The sequence below is a fragment of the Pangasianodon hypophthalmus genome, chromosome 9 (genome assembly GCF_027358585.1).
Source record: "Pangasianodon hypophthalmus isolate fPanHyp1 chromosome 9, fPanHyp1.pri, whole genome shotgun sequence".
In the NCBI taxonomy this organism is placed as follows: domain Eukaryota; kingdom Metazoa; phylum Chordata; class Actinopteri; order Siluriformes; family Pangasiidae; genus Pangasianodon; species Pangasianodon hypophthalmus.
In genome coordinates this window covers 29,360,049-29,378,994 of record NC_069718.1, presented here as the reverse complement: position 1 = coordinate 29,378,994, position 18,946 = coordinate 29,360,049, and the positions used below count along the sequence as shown (strand labels likewise).

At 39.6% G+C, this 18,946-nt stretch overlaps 2 protein-coding genes and 1 long non-coding RNA gene across 4 annotated transcripts; 2 read left to right on the top strand and 1 right to left on the bottom strand.

The window, feature by feature from the left end:
* The first annotated feature begins 961 nt into the window (after positions 1–961).
* Positions 962–7,010, top strand: LOC117597976 (NLR family CARD domain-containing protein 3-like). Its single transcript, XM_053237046.1, has 6 exons — positions 962–1,875; positions 2,046–2,419; positions 2,880–2,990; positions 5,098–5,152; positions 5,322–5,526; positions 5,815–7,010. Exons 2-6 carry the CDS (start codon positions 2,367–2,369, stop codon positions 7,008–7,010), a joined length of 1,620 nt encoding a protein of 539 aa, XP_053093021.1. The 5' UTR covers positions 962–1,875; positions 2,046–2,366.
* A 110-nt stretch (positions 7,011–7,120) lies between these two features.
* LOC128318902 (ribonuclease inhibitor-like) lies at positions 7,121–14,297 on the top strand. 2 transcript variants are annotated; one of them, XM_053237048.1, is made up of 4 exons: positions 7,121–7,590; positions 10,176–10,349; positions 12,103–12,200; positions 12,429–14,297. In XM_053237048.1, exons 1-4 carry the CDS (start codon positions 7,121–7,123, stop codon positions 12,509–12,511), a joined length of 825 nt encoding a protein of 274 aa, XP_053093023.1. In that variant the 3' UTR covers positions 12,512–14,297. The 2 variants fall into 2 exon arrangements, with proteins under 2 accessions (XP_053093023.1, XP_053093022.1); XM_053237047.1 differs by having other exon boundaries at positions 12,103–12,279; positions 12,429–14,295.
* A 3,737-nt stretch (positions 14,298–18,034) lies between these two features.
* On the bottom strand, positions 18,035–18,692 carry LOC117597955 (uncharacterized). Its single transcript, XR_004578692.2, has 3 exons — positions 18,472–18,692; positions 18,218–18,375; positions 18,035–18,127 (listed from the first exon to the last, which is right to left on the bottom strand). It is a non-coding gene; the product is annotated as an uncharacterized LOC117597955 (long non-coding RNA).
* Between the last annotated feature and the right edge of the window lie 254 nt (positions 18,693–18,946).

Here is an 18,946-nt window from a genome sequence, read left to right as displayed (position 1 = left end):
TATGGGAGAATTCCAAAGTTCCATTGCATCCTATACGTGTCTCTTAGTTCAATGCTTTGTTCTTTACGTGTTTTTCACACACAAGCGGTAAAAATGTTGACAAAGGGGCTTCAGTACTCTCGAATTAATATCTGTAAAAACTGGCAACAATTTTAAGAAAAGGACCTCAAAAAAAAAAAAAAGAACACAACTACAAAAAAATTTAAAAAAAAAGAAAAATTCCCGCGGTAGGCGAGAAAACACTCAAAAATATTACCAAGTACAAATGAGGACAAGACAGAAATAATCCTAAAATAATAAAATAACACCCACAATAACCCTGTGAATAAATCAGGAGAAGATCCTCAGGCTCCTCTCCACCTTCTTATTCACATAACTCAAATACAGAACACAGAATAAGCAGGTCATGAAGGAACCGAGACAAATAAATAAAAAGAACCGAGCAGAATGTACAAGACCAAACCAAAGAAAAGCAAACCAACAAAACTAAATAAAACCAGGCCAGTAGCACAAGCAGCAGTCAGCCGCACAAAGCGGACAAAACAAAGCAGCAGTGCGGAAAATGGCGCCCTGCAGAATCACTGCACTTCCTTTAACCCGGATTATTCTCCTTCATGTGGACACTACACCCGCGCCTCTACTAGCGCTCCAAGCCGCTAACACACACACACACACACACACACACACAGCTTCAGCCTGCCAGTAACACCCTGAAACCCGGAAGGGAAACGCCGGGAAACGGCTGCACCAGCGGACCACATCAACCATCTTTCTGCATCAGCCAAAACCTCAAAGCGGAAAAGGGGGAACCCGGAACAGGCGCTCCTGCGGAAATGACGCAGCCCATGATTGGACACCCAAACACTGAGGGCGTGATACAATAACTGGGGAAAAAGATCAGTGCAATGCCCCATATCCAGGCCACTACAATATCCGCTCCACTAGTATAGTTTTATCTTACCCATTCCACTTTCCCCTACTTTTAAAACATGTCTCCCGACAACTTATACAGGCTTGGATCAAAAAAAGCATCTGACTTTATCTCACTGGAATATTTATGGAGTGTGATGGACCACTACAGTTTTCCCCAAAACGTCACTCATATTCATCTTTGTGTTGATTGGTTGAAGTGTTGACAGTGGGCGGGGCATGAACATACACAGGCGCAGTCACGTGGGCTTCAGATTAGTTAGTTAATTGTCTCAATGTCTTAATGTCTTAATTGTCAGAGAAAATGCTGCAATAACCTGAAAACACAATGGAAATGGTTTACAACAAAATGGAAAAGTTTCAGAAGAATGCATGAAAAAAGCAGAACTTCTAAGCTAAGAATTATCACATTAGCTAAGTTATTCATCTGACCAGTGTGTTTATCTTAGCCTTCTTCATTACTTTTATTCTAAGTAACATTAATCATTCACATAAAAACTACTTACACAGTAATCCTGACTAAGATCAGGATACTCGTTCTCATTAAGATAAAACCAGATAAAAAATATTTTACTGTAAAAACTTAAGTAAACTTATGCAGCTTATGAGTTCTGCTTGTTTTTCTAATTTCTTTTTTAAATTCTTTTTGTAATTTGTCTTTTTAAATCGAGGTTTTATATCTGCTGAGTATTTCCAGTACTTCCTGTTATTTTACATTTTTTATGTTTATGACAGTTACATGTGCGCAATTTAATGAAGCCACGAGATACTAAATCAAGGTCATGAAATCATAATGTCTGTGATGTAGGAGGTTTTACAACCCTTTTAATTCTCTATTCTCTGTATTTGCAGGTGTTTTCAATATTTGCTGCTGTTTCCAGAAATTGTATATCAAGGACTTCAAATAAATCTGCAAATGAATCCTGATTACAAAACTTGTAAAAGGTAAGGAGCTTGCTTTGTGTTTTATTTACGTGATTTTGTTTAGACGAGCTTTATCGTGGCTTTTGCTCCATGGATCAGAGTGCTGTCTGATAACAATTGATAACAATCATATTCATCTGTGTGTGTGTGTTTATTAAATGTCCAAAGTTACTGCCCTTTGCTCTCTGCAGTATAAACCAGGTAGACAGTATCAGTGAAAGTAAAACTCAGCAGCTCCATTTTGTGTCGAGGGGAAAATAAACCATTTCAGGAGTAAAAACACAGTGAGTATCTAAATGTAAAGCTATAATATATAAACACACTGAAGTGACACTAGATGCAGAAGAGTTTTGTGGGTTTGTACTGAAGGTTTAATGTACACAGGTTGTTTTAGGACTTGATACCGTGACTATTTCCTGTAAATGAACTCTGTGCTGATACAGGGTTTGATTTAACACACCGATGTTGGAGTGAAGTAAACGTGTGTCCTGCTGTAATCTGGAGAAGGAGACATGACCTCCAACATGAGTGTGTCTGGAAAACAGGACTTAAAGAAAGACGAGAGGTGAGTTACTTTTCCATTCACCAGCAATAAATACACACCGTCTCATGGGAACAGATCTGTATCTCTAAACACTCACTAGTTAACAGAGGAACTAAACTCTGCTTTAAGGTGTTTAATAGCAGTGAATATATCACTGATCTGATGTAAGAACAGTTTAGAGAAATCATTCCCTGAGAGAAGAGTAAAAAGGACTGTGTAATGTGTAGCATAAGAGCAGCATAGCTTTGAGTCAGTGAACTCTACAGGCTTTAAGACCCAGCTGAGTCAGTTAGCTGTGATTGGGACTCCTGACATCAGAGTAATTCCTGAGGTATGAGGCGAGTCTCCTGTTTGAATAAGTGTGCGGACTGTAGCTGAATTAAAAAGATGGAATTATTGGTGTTTAATGATGAGCACATTGTTTAACAGTGCTGAGACAGCAGAGTATTAATTATTGCTGATATTTCTGTTGTAATTCTAGAGTGATGGAGGGAAAGAGATCAGACTCACCAGAACCCAGCTGTGTGTCCATGAAGAGTGACGCGTCAATGGAAGAACCAAATACCTACAGAGACAGTCCTACTGATGTGAGGTCAGTATAGTGAGGTGTTTTACAGCAGTGTTCCACCTGATCAAACTCACTCGTCTCATTATGAAGCTCTTCCTGAGCTTTATCAGGTGTTGAAGCAGTAAAACACTAAACTGTGCAGTGCTGCAGCTCTCGGACTGGCAGTGAGGAAAAGTGCTTTAAGAGTTCAGTTCAGCCTGCAGTCCCTGAGCTGGAGGGTCTGTGGTGCTACAGAAGAACATTTACACCTGGGAAATTAATGACTATACAACTGTTTTATTTATTTATTCATTCAAACATTTGATTCTAAATATTGTAGTGTCAGTTAGGAAATCCTGAAATCAGTGTATTGTGTTAAGAGGAGAGTGTTAAAGGTGCAATAATTGATTTTTACATGAAAAAAAAAAAACAATGGTCGTGGCCTCAGCACAAGTGTATTATGTGGCTGAAAAAATAAAACCCATCTGGAAATCTGCCTTCCAGACCGGAAGTGTTTGGTCAGGCCTCGTATCAATCATCTTATAGACACTCCCCAAAGTCCCTTCACTCCGCCCTCATCTCAGCATGTTTGGAGATCAAAGAAATATCAGCAAAGCCTGTAAGCTCTAGGGTTGCCACCTTCAAGGAGGAAAAATAAGGGACACCCCCCCCAAACAAATAAACAAACAAACAAACAAACAGATAAATAAATAAATAGGTAATATGTTTTCAGATTGTCTGTCTGTTTGAGATTTTTGTTGGCACATATCGTTAAACCATTTTCCTGCTTCTACGGATGTACAATTGTGTTTTTACTGACAGAAGAATGATGATTTAACATTGTGTGGATTACGGAATAGACAAAGGATATGGTGACCCTGTTTTTTTTTTTTTAAATACTTAAAATATATTATATCTCGGGATTAAAATATATTGGATAGACTGTATGGTTATTAATTTATTCTTTTTAAATTGTAAAGTGACCAATGTCACTCATTTTAGTTTTCAGTATAAAAGAATAGATGGGATATTATCAGGCTAATTTGCACCAAACTGTGCAAACACACTGTGCTTCAAGGTAAAAAAAACTGAAGAAATGCAGTAATACCAGGATAAACACTAGCAGTGTAGTCTCAGCCACCTGGGACACTGGAGACACGAAGCTCACTCAGCCATCCTGTATATAAACTAGCCTATAGTGTCTTGGCAAAACTTTTCAGATGAGAATAACAAAAATAACCTTCCAAAGTCAAAGGGTTTTGGATGCCAAATATCAGACTTTATTGAATCAACCAACAAAGCCGAGATAATCATCTGATTTACATAGTCAAGTGAAGTCTTCTCTTTTTTTCTTTTAATCACACCCCTGCCTCTCACCACAATTATTTCCCTGACCCTCTATCTTAGTTTTAACCGTGGCGAGAGATCAGTCAGTTTTTTTTTTTTTTAAAAAAAGTTAACATTCATCACAACCTGAACAGTGCACTTCAGTCGTCTGGTAGAGAGAAAAACACCTTCCCATGAGATATGACGGAACACATCTGGACTGAAGAAGATACAATTTATGAATGTGAACTGCGTGCTTATTGTTTTTCCCAAAAGCACAGTCCACCTGCAAGGTCACACCAGTTTGTTTTAGGTTTCTTGATTCACATACACAGAAATATCCTTGTGAAATCATAAAGTCACTCTCTAAATACACTAAATCTGTTATCATTTCTAAGTATTTTAAATCTTGATTATACTTGATGGATTATATGATAACCATACTTGATGGATTATATGATAACCATCATACTTTGATTAATAAAATTCTTCCACAATAGTCATGCTAGTCACTGTTGTTAACAGCTCGTGAAGGTGTTTTAGCTATAAAAGAGTACCACAGATGTGCTCCAGCATTATCCAGCATTGAGGCATCGAGTGGAACAACATCAAAAAAGAAAAAATGAAAAACGAGCTAGTCAGTTGGAGGAAGCTTTTCACTTTATCATAATTTCCTTATTATTCTGCAGTGTCTTACATTTATGCTGTGTATTATTATTCTTACTACTCAACTGCTCGTTATTATGCGGTTCCCCACTATTCTGTTATTCTATCATCATTATCATCATACAGTCCATATTACATGATGTGTTTTGTTTGTTCACAGACCACAAAAGAAGAAATCAAACATCAGCACAAATCATTTGGAGTCCATATTCAAGGTGTGTGTGATTTGTCTTGTTTTATCAATGTGCAGCAGAATTATGGGTAATCAGACAGTTGTAACTGTGGTAATAGACAGTTTTTTTTTTTTTTTCATAAAAGACATAAAACATGTCTCACTGTGTAAAATTATAATATTTAGATCTGTTACTGTGTGTTTCTAACCAGAAGCTGGAACACAAAGTCATCACTCTGATAAAGAATGAGCTGAAGAGGTTTAGGAAGCTCCTGAGTCCAGATTACCCAGCATGCACTGAGAGGGAGGTGGAGGATGAGGAGGATCTGCACAGTGTCAGAGAGGGAGCGCTGAAGATCACACTGCACGTCCTGAAGAACATGAACCACACAGATCTCGCTAACACACTGCACAACAGTAAGAGCTCTGAGTCATGGCTTTATTCCATCAGGTTCACTTTAGAGAGAGGAAATTGTTTTGGATATTAACACTTTTAGTTTTAAGTTTGATTTTAGTATCATGTACATCTGGTGCTTTTCTGTTCTGTTCGTGGTCCAGCTTGTGGTTACTCTGTACAATGGTCCTGTTCCTTCAATAATATTTAGTACATGAATCAAGAATGAACAGAAACTTTTGAAAGAATTTTACATTTTATATCGTGCTCAATGATTTTGCTTTGAAACATGTTATTTCTTTGTTTATTAGAGTCTGTGGCCTCTGTGTATCAACCAAAGTTGAAATCCAACCTGAGAGAGAAGTTTAAAAGAATTAATGAAGGAATCTCACAGCATGGAAGCTCAGCACTTCTGGATGAGATCTACACAGAGCTCTACATCACAGAGGGTTGGAGTGGAGACGTCAATAATGAACATGAGGTGAGACAGATTGAGACAGCATCCAGGAGACCAGCAACACAGGAGACACCCATCAAATGTAATGACCTCTTTAAAGACAAGTCCATCAGAACTGTGCTGACTAAAGGAGTTGCTGGAATTGGAAAAACAGTCTCTGTGCAGAAGTTCATTCTGGACTGGGCAGAAGGAAAAGCAAATCAGGACGTTACCTTAACGTTTTCCCTTCCCTTTAGAGAGCTGAATTTGATGAAGCAGCAAAATCTCAGTCTGATGAATCTTCTTCATCACTTTTTCCCAGAAATGAGAAAACTAGAATTAATAGACTGCGACTCCTACAAAGTGGTGTTGATCTTTGATGGTCTGGATGAGTGTCGACTTCCTCTAAATTTCCAGAACAATGAAAGATTGTGTGATGTGACAGAGTCAGCCTCAGTGGATGTGCTGCTGACAAACCTCATCAAGGGGAATCTGCTTCCCTCTGCTCTCCTCTGGATAACCTCTCGACCAGGAGCAGCCAGTCAGATCCCTCCTGAGTGTGTAGACCAGATAACAGAGGTACGAGGGTTCAGTGATCCTCACAAAGAGGAGTACTTCAGGAAGAGGATAAATAATCAGAGACTTGCCAATAAAATCATCAGACACATGAAGTCTTCAAGAAGCCACTACATCATGTGCCACATCCCAGTCTTCTGCTGGATTTCAGCCACTGTTCTAGAGAGAATGTTAGGTGAAGCAGAGAGTGGAGAGATCCCCAAGACACTGACTCAAATGTTCACACACTTTCTGATCTTTCAGATCAAAAACATGGACCAAAAGTACTATCAGAAATGTGACCCTGATCCTCTGCAGACCAGAGAGAGTATCCTGGCACTGGGAAAACTGGCTTTCCACCAGCTGAAGAAAGGAAATCTGATCTTCTATGAGGAAGACCTGAGAGAGTGTGGCATTGATGTCAGAGAAGTGTCCGTGTACTCAGGAGTTGTACCCAAATCTTCAGAGAGGAGTTTGGGCTTCACCTGGAGAAGGTGTTCAGCTTTGTACATCTGAGTGTTCAGGAGTTTCTGGCTGCTTTATATGCATTTCTCCAGTTCATCCTTCAGAAGACAAATGTGTTGGAGCAAAGCACTAGCATTTTCAGTTACTTCAGAAAGTCAAACATGTCTGATTTCCTCAGGAGTGCAGTGGACAAGGCCTTACAGAGTGAGAATGGACACCTGGACCTGTTCCTCCGCTTCCTTCTGGGTCTCTCACTGGAGTCCAATCAGACTCTCTTACGAGGCTTAATGCTGCAGACAGGAAACAGCTGTGACAGCAAACAGGAAATAGTCAAGTACATCAAGGAGAAGATCAGGGAGAATCCATCTCCAGAGAAATCCATCAATCTGTTCCACTGTCTGAATGAGCTGAATGATCATTCTCTAGTGCAGGAAGTACAAACTTATCTGAACAGAGGAGGTTACAGTTGTCTCAGTGAAACCAGTCTCTCTCCTGCTCAGTGGTCAGCTCTGGTGTTTGTGTTACTGAACTCAGAACAGGAGCTGGAGGAGTTTAATTTGAGTAAATATGACCCATCAGAGGAATGTCTTCTGAGGCTGGTGCCAGTGGTCAAAGCCTCCAGAAAAGCTGTGTGAGTATTTTTATTTATAAATGTATTACTGCATGGTTTGTTATTTTAATGTAACACTGAACTGCACTGTTTGGATTAATGCTTGTTAATTGTTACTTTAATCATCTTTAAATAAACACATTTTATACTAACACATTATGTCTGTACTGAGGACTGAGCGATACGGACAAAATCTTGTATCACGATATAGATAATTTCACTTCTTGAAAATTTGTTTACCTAGTGTACCATTGTCTAAGCCTGTAGAGGTCTGTGCGTCCCTCCATGGATATGCCTCCCTAGACCATCACTGACCCACCCCCAAACCGGTCATGCTGAACGATGTTACAGGCAGCATAACGTTCTCCACGGCTTCTCCAGACCCTTTCACGTCTGTCACATGTGCTCAGGGTGAACCTGCTCTCATCTGTGAAAAGCACAGGGCGCCAGTGGCGGACCTGCCAATTCTGGTGTTCAATGGCAAATGCCAATCGAGCTCCACAGTGCCGGGCAGTGAGCACAGGGCCCACTAGAGGACGTGGGGCCCTCAGGCCACCCTCATGAAGTCTGTTTCTGATTGTTTGGTCAGAGACATTCACACCAGTGGCCTGCTGGAGGTCATTTTGTAGGGCTCTGGCAGTGCTCATCCTGTTCCTCCTTGCAAAAAGGAGCAGATACCAGTCCTGCTGCTGGGTTAAGGACCTTCTACACCCCTGTCTAGCTCTCCTAGAGTAACTGCCTGTCTCCTGGAATCTCCTCCATGCTCTTGAGACTGTGCTGGGAGACACAGCAAACCTTCTGGCAATGGCACATTTTGATGTGCCATCCTGCCGGAGTCGGACTGCCTGTGCAACCTCTGTAGGGTCCAGGTATCGCCTCATGCTACCAGTAGTGACACTGACCCTAGCCAAATGCAAAAGTAGTGAAAAACAGTCAGAAAAAAGTAGGGGAAAAAATGTCAGTGGCCTCCACCTGTAAAACCATTCCTGTTTTGGGGGTTGTCTCATTGTTGCCCAACTAGTGCAGCTGAAACTGATTAACAACCCCCTCTGCTACTTAACTGACCAGATCAATATCCAAGGAGTTTAAATGACTTGATGCTATACTCTGATTAAAAAGTGTTCCTTTAATTTTTTTGAGCAGTATATATGTAGCCAGGTGTTAAAGGAGGGACCACACACAACGGTCTTATCATTTTGTGGGTCTTTATTCCCCGACTAACCTCGGTGGGAGTTAGCATTAATTTAGTTAAAACTTGGAGTTCCCAACAGTAACAAGTGACCCTCATACAGCATAATCTTTGGGGCTTAAGACAGGATAACCATAAACATAAACAGAACCAAAACAACAGTAGTGGCTTTTCCTACCAAAAGTGCATACACATTTCAAAATTACGTTACAAAATACATTCAAAAACAGCTTACAGTATGAACCAACTTACTTTCAAAATCTCTTAAAGGAATGGCGCCTCTGATGAAGGATGCGACTGCTACAACATTGATGGTATCTGCCCACTTCCATATGCATGAGCTCACAGACGCCCATGATCAGTTAGTATCACTGTGATTGATAGGGGAGAGAGAGTATGCCACCCCTCCCTCCCTGAGAGCAGGGACTCACTTGCTCACTTGGACTCCCGGCCACTGATGGCTGTGGCATCTTCAGGATTTAAACTCACAATCTATGGAAAATAGGATGAACGCTTTTCTGTTGTGCCACTCAGGAGCCTTTTTTTACTAGCACACTGCTAGTAGCTCCTAGCGCTGACTTTAGTGACATAAATCAGCTGCCAAAATGTGTCTTTTACGACATTCCTGATACAGAGGATACAGGAAAATAATTATCAATAGACACTATTCATTATTCTATTTTCTCATCCTATGATATGTATCACCATTTCACACCTAATTCATTATTCGAATTTCTCCTCTTATGTATCACCGTATCAGCATATCAAACAGCCCTATCTGTCACGTGAGAGAGAATAAGGACGCTTTAACACCTAATTTGTTTGGTTTGGACAGATCAAACCTTCTCTTTAGTTTGGATCAGTTTGGATGTATGTGACTCCACCTGTACTCGGGTCCACACCAAACACCTGATCCAGTGTCTGTGTAAAATTAGAGGTCTCGAGGTGACAGATTTATAACAGTATGAGCACAGAGAACAACACACACCAACTGTTTACCGTCTCTGTGAAAGTCAACATATAACTCACTGTAAAGTACCACTAGTACTGGCATGTTATTAACTCGTAGTGTACAGTTCTATAAATCTTTATTTTCTGTAATAAAATGCACTATATCTGCAGTGTTGATTGTAGAAACTTGAACACAGATCAGAGTGTAGTGTTTGTAGGCTGCTCGCTCTCACGTGTGTTATGTACATGACCTAATGGTCTTCTAATAAATTGTAGCTGAGAGATTGTGGAGTGCAGAAGGACGTCCCTGCTCCTGTAAATGTGCTGATGTGGTGTCCTGTCCTCTGATTTGTGTGTGTGAGAGAAACACACTGACATTTCTGTTCCATGTTAAACTTTAGCTGTATTATGGCTGTGTTTGTGTGTTTGAGATCAGTGTTCTGATATTTCATCATTTCTTTTCCAGTCTGTGTGGGTGTAAACTGACAGAGGAAAGCTGTAGAGTTCTGTCCTCAGTTCTCAGCTCAAACTCCTCCAGTCTGAGAGAACTGGACCTGAGTAACAATAAACTGCAGGATTCAGGAGTGAAGCTGCTCTCTGCTGGACTGGAGAATCCACACTGTGCACTGGAGAAACTGAGGTATACGCGCACACACACACACACACACACACACACAGTATACCGGAGATACTGAGGTATACACACACACACACACACACACACACACACACATACACACACCCAGTATACTAGAGATACTGAGGTATGTATGTATGTATGTATGTATGTATGTGTATATATATATATATATATATATATATATATATATATATATATATATATACACACTATATTACCAAAAGTATTCGGTCACCTGCCTTGACTCACATATGAACTTAAGTGCCATCCCATTCCTAACCCATAGGGTTCAATATGATGTCGGTCCACCTTTTGCAGCTATTACAGCTTCAACTCTTCTGGGAAGGCTGTCCACAAGGTTGAGGAGTGTGTTTATAGGAATTTTTGACCATTCTTCCAAAAGCGCATTGGTGAGGTCACACACTGATGTTGGTCGAGAAGGCCTGGCTCTCAGTCTCCACTCTAATTCATCCCAAAGGTGTTCTATCAGGTTCAGGTCAGGACTCTGTGCAGGCCAGTCAAGTTCATCCACACCAGACTCTGTCATCCATGTCTTTATGGACCTTGCTTTGTGCACTGGTGCACAGTCATGTTGGAAGAGGAAGGGGCCCGCTCCAAACTGTTCCCACAAGGTTGGGAGCATGGAATTGTCCAAAATGTTTTGGTATCCTGAAGCATTCAAAGTTCCTTTCACTGGAACTAAGGGGCCAAACCCAACTCCTGAAAAACAACCCCACACCATAATTCCTCCTCAACCAAATTTCACACTCGGCACAATGCAGTCCGAAATGTACCGTTCTCCTGGCAACCTCCAAACCCAGACTCGTCCATCAGATTGCCAGATGGAAAAGCGTGATTCATCACTCCAGAGAACGCGTCTCCACTGCTCTAGAGTCCAGTGGCGGCGTGCTTTACACCACTGCATCCGACGCTTTGCATTGCACTTGGTGATGTGTGGCTTGGATGCAGCTGCTCGGCCATGGAAACCCATTCCATGAAGCTCTCTGCGTACTGTACTTGGGCTAATCTGAAGGTCACATGAAGTTTGGAGCTCTGTAGCAATTGACTGTGAAGAAAGTCGACGACCTCTTTGCACTATGCGCTTCAGCATCCGCTGACCCCTCTCCATCAGTTTACGTGGCCTACCACTTCGTGGCTGAGTTGCTGTTGTTCCCAAACTCTTCCATTTTGTTATGATAAAGCTGACAGTTGACTGTGGAATATTTAGGAGCGAGGAAATTTCACGACTGGATTTGTTGCACAGGTGCCATCCTATGACAGTTCCACGCTGGAATTCACTGAGCTCCTGAGAGCGGCCCATTCTTTCACAAATGTTTGTAAAAACAGTCTGCATGCCTAAGTGCTTGATTTTATACACCTGTGGCCAGGCCAAGTGATTAGGACACCTGATTCTGATCATTTGGATGGGTGACCGCATACTTTTGGTAATATAGTGTGTGTGTATATATATATATATATATATATATATATATATATACAACACACACACACACACACAAACAGTATACTGGAGATACTGAGATACAAACACACACACACACCAGAGTTTTAATAAACACAGCAGCATGCAGTTTTCATCTGTGGTAATTGTAATTGTAGTGATCTGATATATTTTCATTGTTGTGTGTGTGAGATGGAGAGTAAATGTACTATATATAAAGATTTTGCATAGTTCATGTTTTCAATGCTAAAACTGAGTGTGTTAAGTGTGAGAAGGTTTTCTTTCTTGTAGGATGTGGCACTGCAGTATTACAGATGAAGGTTGTGCTGCTCTGGCTTCAGCTCTGAGATCAAACTCCTCATCACACCTGAGAGAACTGAATCTGAATGGTAATAATCCAGGAGAATCAGGAGAGAAGCTGCTCTCTGATCTACTGAAGGATCCACACTGTAAACTGGAGACACTACAGTGAGTTACTGACTTACTGTCTCTTTACTGTACTGTATTGAATGATACTGAATAATATTCATTGTGTACTGTATAATATCAGTTTTATTGTATGTGTGTGTTTATGTTGATGTTGTTTGTTTACACTGATTCTCTTCTCTGTCTTTCAGCATTGAGTATGATAAACTCACAAGGACTGGCGTATGACAGGAGTCTCACCTCAAACCTCTTTTCCAGGATAAAGCAGTTTTGATGAAGCGTTAGAACCCATCCCACATTTCCAGCAGTTTGGGAGCTGAATCATTCATATTCACATGTAGAAGTTCCATAACAATAACTGTGACTGATCACATCCTTTTATCCACTCAGCTACAAGTTACTTCAGGCTTTAATAACATATTTTACAATCCAAAGTCAAATCCTTCAGCGTCTACACACAACACAGAGATATCATCACATCATCACACTGATTACACAAATACACATCCATGTGTTCTAGCTGTTTGTAGCTTATTTTTAGCTCCACATTTTTATCTGTTTATTCAATATATGTTTCTGCTCAACATGGCTTTATTCAGTTTGTTGTAACGACAGTGAATTTTATTTCTCCACAGATGATTGATTTATAGTTGTGATTTAATCTATTTTTCCCATTTTTTTGTCAAACTTCTGTTCCTTGTTTGTTAATCTGTTTTTTAAAGGACAATTCTGGCGTAAAACTAGAATTTAATATATTAATTGTCAAGGTATATAGTATTCTGTTTGCATGGGATTGTATTGCTTACTGTCTGTGTTTTAGCAGAATTCAAGCAAAACAAAGTAATTATGTAATCATGCTAGCATTACGGTAGCTAAATGTGTTGTTGCTAACTTCATTTATTTGACAGTTTAATTTTGAAAGATGTACAGTTACTCTCTGCTTGCCTCGTGTTTCTCTTCTTGCTGGCACAGTTCTAAAATTTAAATAAAATTGAATGTAATTGAAAATAGTCTGGACATGTATGTAACACTGTGTAACAGTAACTCAAAATCCCTATCTGTTGAGTGATTTCTGTCATAATCAGGAGGCAGTTTCCCCAGCATTCAAACCAGTAAATCTCTCTACAGTGTCTGCTGCGTCATCATAAGATGTACGATCTGTAAGATACAGTTAGGCATGTTTACAACAGCTGTATCAATGGTTTCATTTTTAACAAGTCAAACCTTGAAGGCGGCTGGGCGACAGCAAGAGAAGACCACATCAGGTTCCACTCCTGTCAGCCAAGAAAGGGAATCTGAGGCTACAGTGGGCACAGACTCCCCCAAACTGGACAGTTAGAGATTGGAAAGAGGCCAGTATGTATTCTTCCAGGTAACTGAAAATGAAATGGACATAGTATTTGGAAGAGTATTTGTAATGAACATTGTTTCATCGATATTTAAAACTATTTCAAAAGGCTGAAAGGTGTAAATAACACACTGATCTGTGGCCATGTAGTTATAGAAGTCATGTAAAACGCTTAAGTTTTTTTGTCATTTTTTTCTGCCTCCTCACTTCATTTAATATTTCACTGCTGCACTATTTATAATTAATCTGACATTTACACACACAAGGCCTTTATGTTATAAAGTCTGATACTGCACTGCTGTGTAATTATAGAAATATTTAGACATTTCTTAAAGTCATTATTATTTGGGTAAAATGTTCCTTAATTCTGTAAAAAGTTTAGTTTAACCATAATTACTGAATAATTTAAATTAGTTACTGAATGATATGTTTTAAAATGAATAACTGAATAACAATCCATGGATTTTAGAGGTTCATTTCACATATACTATAGAATAAGCGATGTTATAGTGTGTGTGTGTAAATCTGTGTTATTGAGTGTGTTTCTGTGTGAATGTGTGTGAACCTGTGTACTGTGTATCATCTGGTCCTCGGCTCCTGGCTGCCAGGATTGTTGTCTGGATGGTCGAGTTCCCTGTTTAAAGTGTGTTATTATGTACATGTATGTAAGGATTTAATAAAAAGGCATCATGCTCATTGGTTATTTCACTGTCATGATCCGCCCACTTCAGTTCATGAGATTTAGTTGGTCTATCAGTGTGGGTGAAAGAGAGAATGAGAAAGCCTGTGTGCCTCTGTGTATTGTTGCAGGGCTGGGGAGGAGGCCGCATTACCACTTTATGTTCTGTTTGGGGCTAAATGACTCCTTTTAAAACCCTGTACATTATAGAACTGATTGTTCCAGCCTGAGCTTACCTCAGCTCCTCTAACAACAATATTCACTTTACATAGACTGATATGTAACATGGCTTTAAACTAGCATGCTGAAATAAAATATTAAAAAAAAAAGGTATTTGTAAATCTGAAATGAGAAAGGGATGTTAGTTTTTGTCCCATTCCCATTTTTCCCAGGGGATGTACATAAAAATTATTCTTCCAAAAAAGGTAACCGGCCACTTTATTAGGAATATCATAATACCGTACACAACCCAAAAAAAGCATTGAATTAAATTTCAGAGTCTTTACTGCCATCTACAGGAAAATGCACAAGTTCTCCATCTAACTGAACGTTTGGATGAAAAGTGAAGCCTTTGAGTGAACTTTGTGTTTTTACTGCCATCTACAGGAAACACGATGGTACTGTGCGCGTGCACGTGAAGGGGTGTAGGATTCAGCCGGGCAGTCGGATTTAGACACAACACCTGACTTTCCCCATTGTTTATCTGTGACAATCGCCTGAAATTAACTGATGACTGAAACTGACCTATAAAACTAAAAATAGACGCTGAATCGACGTCTCTCTGCTACCTGAGTATAAGTGAAGGGTGTTCCTAATAAAGTGGTGTATATGTATGAGTAAGGGGTGTTCCTAATAAAGTGGTGCGTGTATGAGTGAGGGGTGTTCCTAATAAAGTGGTGTATATGTATGAGTAAGGGGTGTTCCTAATAAATTGGTGTGTGTATGAGTAAGGGGTGTTCCTAATAAAGTGGTGTGTGAGTATGAGTGAGGGGTGTTCCTAATAAAGTGGTGTGTGTGTATGAGTGAGGGGTGTTCCTAATAAAGTGGTGTGTGTGTATGAGTGAGGGGTGTTCCTAATAAAGTGGCGTGTGTGTATGAGTAAGGGGTGTTCCTAATAAATTGGTGTGTGTGTATGAGTAAGGGGTGTTCCTAATAAAGTGGTGTGTGTATGAGTAAGGGGTGTTCCTAATAAAGTGGTGTGTGTGTATGAGTAAGGGGTGTTCCTAATAAAGTGGTGTGTATATGAGTAAGGGGTGTTCCTAATAAAGTCGTGTGTGTGTATGAGTAAGGGGTGTTCCTAATAAAGTGGTGCGTGTATGAGTGAGGGGTGTTCCTAATAAAGTGGTGTATATGTATGAGTAAGGGGTGTTCCTAATAAATTGGTGTGTGTATGAGTAAGGGGTGTTCCTAATAAATTGGTGTGTGTGTATGAGTAAGGGGTGTTCCTAATAAAGTGGTGTGTGTATGAGTAAGGGGTGTTCCTAATAAAGTGGTGTGTGTATATGAGTAAGGGGTGTTCCTAATAAAGTGGTGTGTATATGAGTAAGGGGTGTTCCTAATAAAGTCGTGTGTGTGTATGAGTAAGGGGTGTTCCTAATAAAGTGGTGTGTGTGTGTATGAGTAAGGGGTGTTCCTAATAAAGTGGTGTATGTATGAGTAAGGGGTGTTCCTAATAAAGTGTTGTGTGTGTATGACCACCAAAAGTCATGTTCAGTCTCATCACTGCTTCAGTGGAACTTCATATGTTCCGTACGTGGCCTCAGCTATTTCACTCGACAATCTCCACAACTAGGGAAGAAGATTACACAGATAAAGCCAATATATACCTTATTACAGTAAAACATAAAGGGAAAAAGGGAGGGGAGGAGGCGGGAGCATTCACTAACATTTCTCTAATATTTCTCTAACAGTTCTCTCCACTCTCCCCCGGCTAACTACTACAAGTGTAGACTTATAAACACCTCCATAAAATACTTCATAACAGAATAGTGATTGTGGGAAATTGCAGTTCCTGGGTTTGGCCACACGAGGGCAGTCAAGCTCCATCCAGCACAACACGCAGCGCCGCCTCAAACAGCCGGTAGGCCTTGTGTCCTTCCCACAGACACAGAGCTCATCAGCCTTATTACTGTGCACTGGATTATTCTGCCATAACAACTCCAACACACGCCTCTCCTCTACTCTTTACTACTACTATTATTATTAGTAGTAGTGGTAGTATTTAATTTTATTTTCTATCCCTTTTTTAAGAACATATCTTCATGCCTCTCAGCACTTGACATGGAAATGTTAAAAAAAGGTTTATATTTACTTTTTATATCCGGATATCTGTAACAACTGGTTTGTGACAAAAATTCCATCGTTAAAAACGCTATATAATGAAATAAACGAGTGAATGAATGAATAAATCTTTTACTTTTTTTGGCTATTTTTTCCCCCCAAATATTCCATACATTATTGTCTTTTCATTTGTGTGTATATTCAGCCCTAGATTTTTTAAATTTATTTTTTTGCCATATCTCAGCTGAGTGTGAGCAATTTCACTGTAAAATGTAATAAGTTGACTTTACTTAGAAAAAGTGAGGAAACTGATTGCCTTAAAATTTCCAAGTAGCGCATTAATTTTCAGTTGGCAAAACTTAACTCAGTTTGTATACAAAACTTGTTTATCAAGTCTAATTAAGTATTGATGACTCAAAATCATTATTTCACATTACTACCAAAACATTAGGAAACCGACTGCCTTAAAATTTTCAAGTAAGCTGAACTACAAAAATTAAAAGACAAAAAGCAACAACTAAACTCCGGCAAAACATTATTTATTTTTCTTCAGTTGTCTTCAGGCACTACAATGTACCAAACACTGCCATTCAGACATTCCTAAATGCCAAACATTATTCTTCAGTGTAACATTAACAATTCTTTACACAACTCAAATGTGCAGTGCAACTAAAAACAATCTTTCTTTTACATTATAATACAAGTGCATTGCGACTAATTATGACTGACGAGTGACTGTTTCAAACACAACACCCAAGAATCCTGACTTTTGTGCAACCACTAGCTTAACACAATCTCACACAGCATTGACTTCCATCAGCAGAAGGTTTTTAAGTGACTGTAATTTTGGTTTCAGGGATTTATGTCCAAGGGAAAGAAATACTCTTTGAATAAAATCAAAAGATGTTCTTTAGTTGTGGAGGGTTCTCCAAATTTAGTGCATATATCAGCCCAAAAACAGGCACATGGCATGTGGAAGATTTTCTGGATCATCCATCGCTATGGCTCCTTCTAGAATAATTGCTCTGTGCGAAGCCTCCAGATGCAGTGCTTGTGGAGAATCCTGGCTGTCTTCAGGTGTCACGATCAGAAATGTGGGGTGTGTCCCAATCACAGTCCTAATAAAAAACAGAAATATTACAATCCTAGTTACATTAAAAATCCAAACCTCACAAATGTATGTGTCATTTAAAGATCCAGGACCATCACCTTCTTTATGTACAACTAATGGAGATAAACAAAGGTTGTGAATCAAAATATCGTGTTAAATTTATATTCAAAACAGTGAACTGTACAGTGAAGGTGGAACTTGCATACTACAAAATGTACAAGGGCCCGAGTTCAAAAAGAAATGAAAACGAAAACTTCAAAAGCAGAGTTTGTGCTTCTGGTCCAAGCTAAGAGAGTTCAGTGTACAGAGTTGAATGAGGCATGCCTACATGTGATTATATGTGTGTGGGCATTATTTGGAATGAAATGTAGGATACTTGCCAAACGTGTTTGAAAAAAGTCAGTGGTTTCTTCTCCAGAATGAGAGGAAGGCCACGGAGAACTGCTGTGTGCTTAGCAGTGATGTCAGTGCTCTGAAAAAATTATAACATAGAATCAATTAAAAGTTGAACTAAAACAGTAACAGAATTTAGTTTGCAAGAAAGAAACACTGACAAGCTTACCATAGACTTAATTTGCTCAAAGATCTCAGAAAGTCTCTTTCCAACTGCCCCTTCTTTGATTCAAAAATTTCCAGAAAACGAGCTGTATGTTGATCAAGTGTTGAGAAGAAATCTTGCTTGAGGCTTTTGCTTGTGAAGCGATTAAACTCTGCAATGACCTATGAAAGGAAAAAGAAAAGTTTAAGCTCTATTGGGTTTTTAGTTAGTGTTAAAGGAAAACTCCACCCAAAAATGAAAATTCTCTCATCATTTACTCAGCCTCATGCCATCCCAGATGTATATGCCTTTCTTTCTTCAGATGAAGATAAATGAAGATTTTTAGAAAAATCCATACGACCCCAGTGGATGAATCAGTGTCTTCTGGAGCCAAACGATAAGTGTGTGTAAGAAAAATACTCATGTTTTAAACTTTAACTATAAAACATTGCTTCCGGTCAAGTGTCTCACGCGCGTTCACGTGAGGGTCGAGTTCACGCTTGATGTAAACGGAAGCGCGTTGTGAAGGTCATGCAGGAAGTGACGTGTATAAGCACAGAGGACCGTCACCTCTCTCGCGAGCTTCACAACACGCTTACATTTACATTTTCTCATTCTTCCTTCTCAAAACTAAAATGTGAACAGAAAAAAATAATCATGTCCTTCTAAAGATGCCTATAATATTTTAAATCTTTTTTTTAATGCTCCACATGAACGTGTTTGTCTTCCCCGCGTCTTTGCGCCCCCTGCCGG

Excerpts from the sequence above, each read along its gene's own strand:
- LOC117597976 (XM_053237046.1), top strand. The coding sequence starts at position 2,367 with ATGACCTCCAACATGAGTGTGTCTGGAAAACAGGACTTAAAGAAAGAC. Across the intron at positions 2,420-2,879 it reads GACTTAAAGAAAGACGAGAG|AGTGATGGAGGGAAAGAGAT; the intron begins GTGAGTTACTTT and ends TTGTAATTCTAG. Across the intron at positions 5,527-5,814 it reads CGCTAACACACTGCACAACA|AGTCTGTGGCCTCTGTGTAT; the intron begins GTAAGAGCTCTG and ends TTTGTTTATTAG.
- LOC128318902 (XM_053237047.1), top strand. The coding sequence starts at position 7,121 with ATGTCTGATTTCCTCAGGAGTGCAGTGGACAAGGCCTTACAGAGTGAG. Across the intron at positions 7,591-10,175 it reads AAAGCCTCCAGAAAAGCTGT|TCTGTGTGGGTGTAAACTGA; the intron begins GTGAGTATTTTT and ends TTTCTTTTCCAG. Across the intron at positions 10,350-12,102 it reads TGTGCACTGGAGAAACTGAG|GATGTGGCACTGCAGTATTA; the intron begins GTATACGCGCAC and ends TCTTTCTTGTAG.